The sequence below is a fragment of the Pyrgilauda ruficollis genome, unplaced genomic scaffold (genome assembly GCF_017590135.1).
Source record: "Pyrgilauda ruficollis isolate IOZ18807 unplaced genomic scaffold, ASM1759013v1 scaffold23, whole genome shotgun sequence".
Classification (NCBI taxonomy): Eukaryota; Metazoa; Chordata; class Aves; order Passeriformes; family Passeridae; genus Pyrgilauda; species Pyrgilauda ruficollis.
In genome coordinates, this window is record NW_024522539.1 from 5556151 (window position 1) to 5569176 (window position 13026).

At 45.7% G+C, this 13026-nt stretch overlaps 1 protein-coding gene across 1 annotated transcript in view; it reads right to left on the minus strand.

Moving 5' to 3' along the window:
• Nucleotides 1-12844, minus strand: part of SLCO3A1 (solute carrier organic anion transporter family member 3A1) — a 137492-nt gene extending 124648 nt beyond the window's left edge. The window contains exon 1 of the mRNA XM_041468890.1: nucleotides 12493-12844. Coding sequence (XP_041324824.1) covers nucleotides 12493-12666 — 174 coding nt within the window. The 5' untranslated portion in view covers nucleotides 12667-12844. The remainder of the gene's footprint in view (nucleotides 1-12492) is intronic.
• Between the last annotated feature and the right edge of the window lie 182 nt (nucleotides 12845-13026).

The window sequence follows — 13026 nt, forward strand, 5'->3', positions numbered from 1 at the left end:
CCTCAAACAGCAAAAGGCTAAATGTTTCAGCCTTGACATTTCAGGCAGGTGTGAAGGAAACAGGGATAACATCCAGCAACAAGGTTGCATCATCACAGGTAGGATAGCACAAAATTACCACCCCTTTAATTAATTTAGTTCAGCCTGTTATGATAAATGCTAGAGACCTGGTTCAGGGCACAAGAACAGGGCACTTTTTCATCCCATTAACCATCATTGGAGCAGCTCAGTGCCCATCATCCTACACCACAAGATGACCACGGAACCTGACAATAACACAGCTAGCACATTTGCTGATTGAGAGAGAAAGCCCAAAGAAGGCCTGGAGATGTCCATGACAAAGCCAGGAAATGAGCCCAAGCATGCCTGGTCTGCACCTTCACCACAAAATACAAATAGTAGCTGTTCCCCAACCAACAAGAGTTACTCCATGGGCTAAGCTGTCCTCTCCCAAGCCTGCCACATGTCACATTGTCCAAATGTGAATAAATCCAGATTTCACTGGGCACGAATATTAGTCTTGACTGACGAAGGGAGTCAGTTTGGACACGACAGGTCTGGACAGTCAGCTGCAAAAGAAGAGCTTGGCTTGAAAGTATTATCCACATGTGGCAGGAATGTTCCTCCGTTCCTGACAAGATGCCACCACCACCAGAATCTACCTCACCAGTACTGGTTCACTGGAATCAAGTTGCTGTTCCTCCATCATTTAATCTCTCACTTGCCTGAATAGTGGGGGCAAGGAGGAGGTCAGGGAAATACACAGTGACAGGACTCCTGGAAACACTCCATGAACCTAATATTTTGTGACACTGTCTGGATACCAAGAATTCTGAACACAATCAGGATGCTGAGAATCAAATTGAAAGTGTCTGAATCTATGCACTATGAAGTACAGGAGGAAGATAAAGAAAAAAAAATCAAGTGTCATTTTAGTTTCATTTGCACTTCCAGTGTAGCAAAGTTCTGTGCACCTCTTAAAGATCCCATTCCTTGAAGCCCCAGTGTGATGCCTAACAGAAATCCATAAAGACTTGATCAACAGTGACTTGAGTACAAGTATTGGAGTAACCAGTATTAGAGTAACATACTCCATTCAGGTCAAAAGGCATGGCTGGCTAAACCAGAAGACCACACTTTGCCACAAGCTATCTGCAGAACATTTTTGTCCATTTTGGCCAACCACTCTCCCAAATTGCAATGCCAACTCAGAATAAGTCAGTTTGACCATGGAAATACAGAAGTATTGAGCTGGAAACATTGTAGGAGAAAAAACTTCTATGCATGAGACCATACAACCTCATACCAAATCCCAGAAAGAACTCTGCATCCAGATTTACCTACCAGCTGTTACCCTGCTAACCAATTGCTCACTGGATGGCTGCCCACAGATACCAGAGATGCAGTCTATTAATGTGGGAGTATCTGGAAAACTTAGATAACAACAAGGGACCCTGGGCACTGTTCTGAGATAGACTTCAAAAGTTTGCAATCTGAAAACACACAGAACTTATTCTAGAGACTGCATCCAGTATTTCCCAAGACTCATTATATACAACTACAGTAATTCCTTAGGGATCTTACTACAGTAATTCATTAGGGATCTATTTAAATAAGAAGGCAAAATAAAAATTTTGGCAAAAACTTGTCCAGCACTGAATTAAGCTGAATAATTCAAATCAATAAATGCCATCTAAAATAAGGGAGGCTACACCATAGGACTCAAATGCTTCCACAAGAAACAGCAAGAAGAGATTTGAAACTTCTGCCTTCTTGCTAAGAAAGAGCAAGAACTGAGATTAAGTGCAACACATTAGCCTTGATGCATCCTAATCCATGGAAAACGCTGAACTTCTGTACAGGACCAGCATCTGAGAAAGCTTGCGCACTTGTGCCAAATGACACAGCAAACCCACAAAACTGTGCCTCTAGCACACAGTTTGCTAGTGTGGCTTAACTTCAATAGCCATCAAATAACTCCCAGGCTGATTCTGGAATCCATTCATTCACACAGTGATCTGTCAATGCAGAAGAGGCCTCAATTAAGTGAATTAACTCATGGAAGTGCACAGTTTATCTAGCTCCATGGAACACTTGAATACTTTCAGCCTTTGCTCTCAAGTTCTCTGAAGCTGGTGGGTTTGAATCTCAAAGACTATGGGAAAGCTTTTCAGTAACCCTAAGCAGCTCCCTTGAGTTACAATTCTTAACAGTATTAAATATGACAGACTATAGAAAGAGAGCTAACAAAACCCAAAACCCAACCTAGACTAGCATCCTGTGACCCAAGGGCTCAAGCAGCCATGTGGTTTTGGTACCACATTTTGATATCAAAAATAGAAACTTGTGGTCCAACTTTGAAAAATAGAAGTTGTGGCCCCTTTGGACTAAAGCTGGAGAATACAAGACAAGGCAGGTTCCTGCAGGAACACAGCTGAGCTCAGTGGGCATTCCTTGCCCCTTGGATGAGACCATCTATCTACAGGATCACCCAAACAGCCATCACTGCCCTTCACAAACAAGCACCCCTAGACAAGGCATCCCTTCAGCTGAAGCTCCTGTCCCTCAGCCAGCAGCTGCACTGACTTCAGACATAAGGACCTGCATTATAACTAGCTATAGGCAGCAGGAAACAAAGTGTGCATCTCATGCAGGGGCTGAAAGGCCCATTGTAATTAACCACTCTCAGTCCTGTACGCTGGACAAGACAAAAACAAAACCCACAGTTTTCCTTTGCTGGTAAGCCCTAAAAACACTGCCCACCATTTCCCATGAAGGGCCTGTATGCCCAGCACTTTCTCTGTCACAAGCTGGAGCATTTGGCATAGGCTATGGGAAGGTTAATTCCCACAAAAATCACATTTTACAGACAATGCCTGCAGGACAGAAAGAACACCACCATGTTTTAGTCATACAGACATGCTTCTCCTTGGGCTGAACCTTGCTGCCCAGTGGGACACCACAAAAACCAGTGACTGATCACCAAGTGCAGACAGGACCTAAGCAAAAGGGAAACCATTTACCCAGTGGCAGCCAACATTTCTGCAAAGAGCACGTCAGTGCTCAAACATGATTAATGGTTTACTTCAGCTCATGGCGAGGGTGGATGCTCTCCCAGCACAGCACAGTGAGGATCTGACAGAGAATACTCCCAGAGAGCCCGGGGGGAAAAAAAAGGGGTGGGATGAGGGGAATATGGTGTTTTGATTTTTGGCTTTGTTTTAAACATCAAAATCTATTTTAATGGGCGATGAAAATTAATTTTCCCAGGTCAAGTCTGTTTTATCCCTGACAGCTACTGCTTTATCTCAACCCACATGCTTTTTCACCTCATTTTCTGCCCCCACTGTGTTGATGAAGGAGTGAGAGAGAAGCTGGGTGGTGATGTGGCTGCAGACCAAGGTTAACACACCACAATATCTCACCAAGCAAGGTGGACATGCTTTAAGAAGAAAAGAGTTAAAGCTTGAAGAATAACTTGGAGAAAATAGCTTTCCTAAATCACAGCAATTACAGCTCTTCCTGCAGCTCATTGAGATTATGAGAAGCAAGCTGTAGGTTTGAAAAACTGAAAGTCTTAAGCTTCTCCTCTTTAAAAATCAAACCCTGTGGAACAGTTATACACTGTTATTTTTCTGTTGTTTCCAAATTTCTGGGTAACAAAGGATCCATCCCCAATATGGCAACTCAATGCATTATCACATAACACTCAGACCATGTCAGGATGAGAAGTGAGCATGTTTCCAGCAGATGAAACTCATTAGCACAAGAAGCAGCAGGACACCACTGGAGGCATTCCCCTTTCATGTTTTTCAAAATAATTTTCTTTCAGTCAGTATTTTAGCTTCTCTCTTGGAAAGTTTTAAATGCTTGCCATCTTCTCTCTTGGCATTTCTCAGTGTAGACAGGCACATATTGTATTTTTCAGAGGTCCAGGGACCTGCCCTGCTACTGTCCCAAGCAAGGACAATAGCACATCTTCCTTCAGAGATTCCTTTCAAGCCCAAGTGTGAGGTTTAGTCCATTCCAGCACCAAAAGACTCCCAAGCAAATCTCTGGTCTCCTGCTAATGAAGTGCCAAACCATGTTTGCATGAAGCTGAGAAGTGGAAAGAGGTAGCAATTATTTCATATCCTCCTTTTCAGAAATAAAGAACAAGAACTCCAGACAATCTTTCTGCAGCCCTTCCTGGTAAAGTTCCACCAGAGAAAACAAATACCATTCATTGTTTAACAGGACAGCCTGCAAAACCATTAAGTTATGATGTTTTCTCGCTCCCTGTTATTCCTTTGGAGAATTAAGGGGATGAAATAAATCTGAAACTACAGAAACCTCAGAACTCTGTCCTGCCACCACTGCTATCCTCTGGCCCTGCTGTATTTGAACGTAGGTGCTCCGTAGGTTAGCTCCATCTAACACACGATGCAAGAAGACTCCAGGAAAAATACTTCCTTTTCACCATCAAGATAAATTCAGAGTAATTCCTCTGTTTTAGGAATGCAGAGGGGACCCCTACCTGTCACCCTCCACTGTAAAGCAATTCCACATTTTTTTCACGCAGTTCTCCAGGTATTAAAATGTTAGGTATCATCCTAAAATACACACATGCAACACACATTTCAAGGCTGTTTATTCTATATTGACCCACACTCAATGCTGATTTCAATTCAGCCAGAAGTCTTTCAGTGGGAGACGAAAAAAAAAAAAAAGTATGCCACAAATAGACCACTATTAATCTTTGAAAATAAAAAGTGAAATATTTCTGAAAGGTTTCTGTATTCTTCCACACCCACACCACAAATCTCTTCTTACCAGCTGAACTTTCTTTCAGTTTCCTTATGGTAGAGTTTGTAGTTGCCTTAAAAAAACCCCAAAAACTAAAGAAAATGTTGGATTCAGATGCAAACATCAAAGCACCAAAAAACAAACCTGCCATAGTTGTTTCATAAACTGGGTGAGTCATGAAGACCTCAATACAACTGAATTATCCAGGTTCTGTCAAAAACTTCACCGTCATTTGATGGATCACCATGAAACTAAATTTTAAGTCTTCTTCCACTTTCAGTAAACAAAGGAATTATGAATTATACTGGTAAACAGCACGGTAAGTGTTTCAAAAGGACAATTTATTATTAAAAACAAGCCAATTCCAGCAATCCTGGCCCAGGAAACAGATGTAACATGAAATAACAACTCCTGTGCCCCCACACTGGCTCTCACAGCCACTTATCTAAGAGCCACTGTGCCTGCAAACATGCAGAAACCATCCAAAGGATAGCTGCAGACACCAGGATGGTGTTAAAAAAATACACAGAAATCAGCTGCCTGCTTGGTCAGGTTTCCAAAGGCTACTATGAAGGGAGAGGCAACAGAGGGGAAAAACAGAAACCAAAGCACATTCCTTTTCTTCTTGAAAATAACAATGATGATAAACATTCCAGGAAACCAGAAATAAATATTTTGCTTTTACACTCCAGTAATCTAAAATAACTGACTGGGTTCAGGCACTGCTGCAACAGAAGCTCAGCGAAAGATCTTTAACTTCAATACAGTGGGCACTGTGCAATAGCAGGAGGGCTGCCTGCCTCACTTCAGCAAGGAATACTCAGGTGGTAAAATGCTGAAGCACATCAAATCAAGAATAAAGCTGGGGAAAAAAAGTTGCTAACTGGAGAGCTTAGAAAATCTGATTTTAGTTCTGAGGTGTCTCCTAGTTTGCTGAGTGAGGAGAGGCAGATCCAGACCTGTGCTCTTGGTCTTTACCTCTGTATGATTGCAGCTGCATACCTGCTTAACATCTGGGAAAAGGGAACACTCCTTCTCCCCCTTCTCTTTAACAGAAACAGCTTGGATGCAGGGACCACCTCTCTGAACACCACAGAATGCTTCCCGTAACAGGGCAGAGCCCTCCCAGCATGGAAGGGACAGACAGACACTCCAGGAGCTCCCTCAACAGCCTGCAATCACTATTGATCCTACTGACAGCGTATGGAGCAGGGCAGTGTGAAATCTCTACTCCCTGGAGCAGGCACCACTGTTTGCTTTGCACTGCCTGTCTACAGAGACAGAGCTTCTAGTGGTTGTTCCAAGGTGACCTGGAGACAGGACTCTTGGGGTCCCAGTCCTGGTTTTGCTGCAGAGCTATAATGAGGCCTTTTAAATCAAAATCACTGGCCCATTTTTTCTGTGCAATAGGAAAAATTAAGTCTTCCAAACTTCACTGGAGCACTTAAAGGAGTTACTACACGAAGGACTATCACATTTATTTAAACTCTTTCGGATGATGCTTAAAATACAACACTTGTAGTTTCATCTGGTGTTGATCAGGAGACAAAGCCACACTAATTCATCCAAGGTGCAACCTCACCCTCTAAATAGCTTGCCATTGTTTGATCTTCCTGTGAAGGAATAGCAGGAGACCAAGCAGTCTACAAGTAAGGATTATAATACACAGAGGACAAATTCTTCTTGATGAATTGCAGAATAACCCTTCTGAAGCAATAAATCTGCACTGCTGTAGCAGGAGAGAAGATGGCTTTTGGTCCTTTACAACATCCTTAAAGTAAGGGAAAGGAAAACCCATGCAAATGTGACAGACACCCCTTTCTGGGAAGCAGGGAGTATCTGCTCTGCCTTGCAGAGAAGGGGAGGGATCACAGTTCCACTGAGCCCTCTCTGGGACAGGGGCTACAGGACCACTGAAAGAGTCACACTACATGAAATTCCCAAGCACAGCCCTTCAGACCAGTGCACTCACTGCTCTAATTCAAGATCCCTTTAAACCTCAGCTGCAGGAACACTGCAGGCCATTAAACCACACAGAGCCTGTCACACAGGCACCCTGCAAGAGCTGGAGGGATTCTGAAAGTGAAGGCTGGCCAGAAGAAATGAGACATTGGTTTTACAGTAGACCACAGCATTTCTAACTGTTCCTTCTTTCAGGGCTTACAAACATCACTTGGCCCTTACAGAGAAAGGGAAGAACTGCCAAACTTTCTGCTAAAAAATAATAAAATCATTAAAATCAACTAGTCCACATTTAGACATCAAGTGCCATTGCCTTTAAATGGATTTAACCAAGAAGACATCAGGTTGTAAGTTGTAAGTTCCCTATAACACATAATCTAAGAGATAAGCATGTTACCTTTACACTGTTTCATCTATTAGTAGCAGACAAAAATCCCCCTTTCTCCTAACCAACACATATATGCCAGTTACAAGTTCTCTTGATACTCAAAAATCAACTCCTGGATTGGAATTTGTTTCTACAACTTAAATGAAGTTTTTATGTTAACGTGTCCATGCCACACTCCCAACTCACACCCCACAGGAGCCTGAAAGCATCAGAATCCAGAGTTGGATCTGGTTTCTGCTCCACCCTGCAGTCAGAGACCCAAAAAAATTGTCAGAAGGCTTCTTCGAGAAGAAATATGAATGTAGTCAAAAGAGCTAGTTTAGAATAACTTTCTGTGCAACTCAGCTGCAGAACAGACAATGTTCTCTAATGGGAAAGGCACACTAGAAACAACTTTCCAGAAATAACACTGCCAGCAAAGATATATTAAGGGAAAATGAACGGTAAGCAATAACCAGCCAATGCTTGGCAATACTCACCCCCACTAAAACGTTTATTTTCACTCCATGGGTTTCTTTCCCTTTAACTACCCCAGTGACAAATAAATTATGAACATTACAGCTAATTTATTACTCAGCATGGCTGAGGATGGAGAGAAAAAAAAAGGCAGCAATATTTTCAAGCTGATTCTTATTCTAGAAAAACAAATACTTTATTAAAAACAATAATAAATTACAACAGAAAAACTACTTTTATAGTTACGTCTGCCCATGCCTAAGCCATTCAGGCTCTGCTGCTGCCAACCAACCAAATGCTTTATCAATAGCTCCAGAAACAGAATCAAGCTCTTAATCTGTGTCTCAGTTTCTCCACCTGTGACACTTCTCCCACCCCATCTATTCAGACTGCAAATACACAGAGGCAAATTCTTCTGTGCAGCACCAAGGACAACAGAAAGCTCTGGAGCACTGCAGTATTCCTAAAACTGACTTTAATGACATCCTCCATGAGGATCTTGCCAGATTTCAAGGAGGGTTTGATCAGGTCTGTACCACAGAACACAGTATTGTATTTGTTATATTTAACATGGGAGAGGAAGGGGTTGCACATCAAAACAACTTAAAAAATCCAAGAGCCAAATTTTGCTGTTAACCCCTCAGTTCCCAGCTGTCCATCACACAGAGCCCCTATTTCTGTTTGTTCCACCAGGAACCCTTTGGTCATTAACTTCTGTATTTATATTTGATACTTATCTTTTTCCTGAAGATGGACTTTCAAGATTTTCACTGATATCTCAAACCCCAGCAGCAATAAACCCGCACAGAAGGCGCCTGTCTCAGAGACCACATACACACACACACTCTCACCTGGAGTCACACAGCACTACTTTTACTGCAGACACTTAGTTAAGAGAGTTTTTGCAGGCTGCAGTCAAACACTGCTGCATGGGCAAAGCTCTCCCTAGGAAGTTAAGCATGGCTAAAAAGTTTTCATTCAGCAAAACAAGAAACAATTTGGCATTCATTCCCACGCAAACACCAATGCACCCTCCTTGGGAGGGACCAATTATTTTCCTTTCCATCCCATGCTCAGGCCAGTCATCCTCTATCACTTGATAAAACACATGAATAGCTGCATTCAAAGCTGTAGCAAACAGAGACAGCTCAGTAAAGCTCTGTAAAAACAGCTCCCCGGAGCACACCACAGAACTGGTTCCCAACGCGCTTCCCATATGCATGCCCTTTATCTAAAGAAGCCCATGACTTTGGCAGATGTTGGATGCTTGCAACTAGGTCAGTTTGAACCAGAGCAAGTCGAGGCTAAAGGCCAGGGAGAGAAATTAAACTGCTCTCCTGCTCCACAAACTGTGACTGTCAAGGAGAGAGCTCCTTGCCTTCTGCTCAAGCAATGATTTCACTGGCTAGGCACAAGATCTGACTGGCAAGGTGATGAAATGCCTCAGCGACAAAACGTCAGGAGCACTTGGAACGTTATTACCAGTAAAAATATTCCAAAATATAGAGCTTGTAGGAATTCACGGGGAGGGAGGTAGACAGGCAGGAAAGTGTTGCCAAGGTATGTGAATCAGCCTTATCGAAATCCTCATCGCTGCACGGCTGGCATGACTGATCACACTGCTGCATCCACCTGAAAGGCACAAGGCTCCAGCTGGAGAACAGAGGCTCCAGCCCTTCCCTCCTGGTGCCATCTGCACCAGTCACCCTCAGCTCTTTAATGCACTGCCCAGCAGGAGAGCAACTGCAGGTGGAAATCAGCTGGGCTTCTAAAAAGTTGCTGCAAAAATCCTGAGTAACTTCTGCAGCAGGAATGCCTGCAGACTACAAGCAGCATTTTCCCCACTGCCACTGCAGTTGCTGGGAAATTCAAGTTTCCAAAAGCACGCAGGAGTAATTAGATGAAGCCAAATAAATGTGTACACAAAACCTTACACGAATATGCAAATAATAGGGTGTATTCAGCAGCCCCAGAAATTAAAGCAGCAGCGCAGGCTTGTATTTGCATAAACTATGCAGGATATGGCACCAAGTAATTTTGGAACATGTGCATTTTGCAAACAGCAAGCATAATAATAGACAAATATTTTTGAACGTGACATTGATCAAATACTCCCTAAAACTTCACAAGAAGAACCTCAGAGACACTGCACTATTTAAACACAGACATCTACCGCTGGCATCCTGGGGTATTTTCACTGCTGAGTTCTGTGGGAAAAGAATTGGACTTTATATAGATTTTTATCAGCATTTATTATTTATAAAGCCCTGCTGGCAAGCAGAATGTTTTATGAACAAATAAAAGTGAATGATCCTTGCTTAAAAACCACATAATGAATGAATGTATACTTTGTACATATATGCAAGTGGCTGCTGCTAGTCTATTGCACAGTGAACGTGGAAAAGGGGAGGTTTTTTACATCTCTAAAAAGAAATAACAATGGTCACTTCTAAATGTACTGACATGAAAGCCAAGCCCAATCCAAACTGAGCTCTTCAAGCACTCCTGAAAAGCCAAGCCCCTGGCTTGTTTTCTTAACAAGCTGAGTTTCTGCCCTCATGGTCTCGCTGCGCCGAACAAGACAAAATCTGAGGAAACCAACTTGTCGCCGTATAAGGCAAAAAAAGGTTTCTCTTCCTGAGTTACAAATAACTAGGGAAAGTCACACATGTGGCCAAGGAAAGCAGAACTACAATACAGAACTCCCTCACTGCTGACAGGCTAAAATTAGTAGTTTATTCAACTGCCCAGAACTACACACTGTGCCTGTCCTATGCAGCATCTCCCTATTTGTCTGCCCTTCTGTTTGCTCTCCACTTGGTCTCGCCTGCTAATTTGTCCCTCGGGGAGAAGCCCAGCAGCCACCACCGAGCCCCACTCATCCCAGGAGCCTGAGCAAATGAATATCCACTTGCAGGTACACCTGGGCAACTCTGCACTGCCTCCACTGATTCCACCCCATGACAGCACCTGAGAACAGCACTTGGCCCCACGGGACACCCAGTCTGCAAAAATGATTAAGTCCTCCGTGCTTTCCAGCAAGCATCTTTGCTGCTCCTGCTCTCACTCCCCTGCAGCACCTGTAAGCACAGTGCTGGGCAGATTTGCTTTAAGCACAGATTCACCCTGCAGTGACAATTCCACATTTGCATCTGTTCATTGTATGACGAGCTTTGTGGTATTTGCAATGACGGCAGATAAATTATACAGGGAACAGAGGAACACTTGCCCAGTGCAGCTGGGCCACTGCTTATGCATGCTAGGGATTGTTTTGAGTTTAGTTTGCTTTTTTTTTCCTTTCCCCCCACTGCCCAGTTGCCTGTTACTGCCTGTGGATCCCGCTGCCATGCTGCTCAGGACACAGACCTGGAGAAGGGCAGAGAGCAGAGACAGCAGCACCTCAGCTGGGTTCACTCCTTGGAGGAGGGAGGCTCTGGGAATCGCAGCGCTCATTTCCCAACCGTGGGGCTGGGGTGTGTGAAACACTCCACACAAAGCACGCCCCAGGAGTTGGGGAAAACAGGAAAAGAAAGGCGAAACTGGCGAGGAGTGAGCAATGCAAAGGAGTTTGAGGAAAATGCCACGCTAGGGACTAATGCTGCTGATCCTACGCTCCAACACCCCGGCGCAGCGTGCTGATATACAGCCCTCTCGCAGAGCCATACATTCCTGGCACACCGGTGCCCACCGGGTGACATCACCCGTGGGCTCTTCCTTGGCTATTACTTTGAGGAAGGATTATCCTACACTCATTCACACTGACAGCTCATTTTGCAAGTAGCTCATAGGAAACAATATATTTACTTACTAAGGTGTTACTCACATAAAACAGGCATGTTCCTGTCAGGCTCCTACAAATTAAGTTATATCCACATATAGTCACCTAGGGTATAGAACTGCTGAATTTATCTCATCAGACATGATGCAGTTTCCTTTGGAATTACAACTATGTTTCAAACTAAACTTATGCTTTATTATGTGGAGATGAATTCTAATTTCCATTTCATATTAAGAGGGAATATTAACCATGGTTGGTTTAGTCACATACCTTGAAAAATTATAGATCACGTTCAGTACAAATTTGCATAAGTAGTTTGAGCATGTGAAAGAAGCAATGCTAAATACTGAATACAAGTACCAAATGCAGAGTTCTTACATTTACTGTAGAATATATTATGTGTATGGCCTCAAAAAGCCTCAGAGATTACGAATACATTTCTTTTCCATGGAAACTATAATTCTCAAATCCAGCAAGCTATTTTAAGAAATTTAAATCAACTATACACTTACATCTGCTGGAAGCAGAACATTTCCACAGGCTGTACACTTCAAGGCACAAGCCCAGCCGTATGGACATCTTCCCAACTCTTCTACTACACTTCTGCCTCTGACACCACATCTCACTATGCAGATTTAGTGCTAAAGTCTTATTTGGATTGTTCTGTACCCATCACCGAGACTTTGGGGGCTGCTGCGCTTCGCACCGCTGCATCACTTAAGAGGATGAGGAAAAGCGGTAACGCGGGAGGCACGAAGTAAATGCCCCGCTAGCTTTTGCCGGTATTTATTCCGTGTGAAGCGGAAAGGCTGGCGCTAGAGCCGAGTGCCCGGCCAGCCGGAGCCCCGCGCTGGTGCCAGCCCGCCCCGGGCTCGGCCGCGCTCCGGGCGCTCGGGAGTCCCGCGGAGCGGCCGCACAACTTGGGCGGCAGCGGGTGGGTGACCCCTCGGCACTGCTGAGTCATTTCAGCCGCCGAACGCCGGGCTGCCCTGAACCCCCCGGGATAGGAGGCTGCCCGCAGAGCCGCCCCGGCGCCGGGGAAACTTCCCCTGCGCTCCGCCGCGCACCCCCGCCCGCGGCTCAGCCCCGCCGGCGCGGGGGGCTGCGGGCCGGCCGCACTCACCAGGTAGGCTCCCACCGTGCCCTGGGCCAGCATCAGGGCGCACTCGGACACCAGGAAGAGCTGGATGCTGGAGAAGCAGGAGACCTTCCTCCGCCGCCTGCGCTGCCGCGGCGCGCCGGCCCCCGGGAGCTCGCTGCCGCCGCCGCCGCCCGCCGAGCCCCGCTTCCCCGGCATCCTCCCGGGCACCGCCGCTCCGCCGCCGCGGGATGGCGGGCCCCGCGGCTGCTCCGCGCCTTCCTCCTCCGCCTTCTCCTCCTCCTCCTCCTCGGGGTGCCAATCACAGCGGCAACCCGCGGCTGCCTCTCCGCCCGCGGGCTGCTGCCATGGCCAGCTCGCCGCCGCCGCCGCCGCCGCCTCCGCCGCAACTTTCATGCTTCTCCCCTCCCCTCGCCCGGCCGCGCTCCCTCTCTCCGCCGGCTCCGCGCAGGCCGAATCCGCGTCCCCGCCGGCGAGGGGCGGGGAACGCGAGGGGCTGGGGCCGGGGCTGGCGGCGGCTCCGCGGCGGGCGGGGCGGCCCCGTCCCGGGCTGCGGGC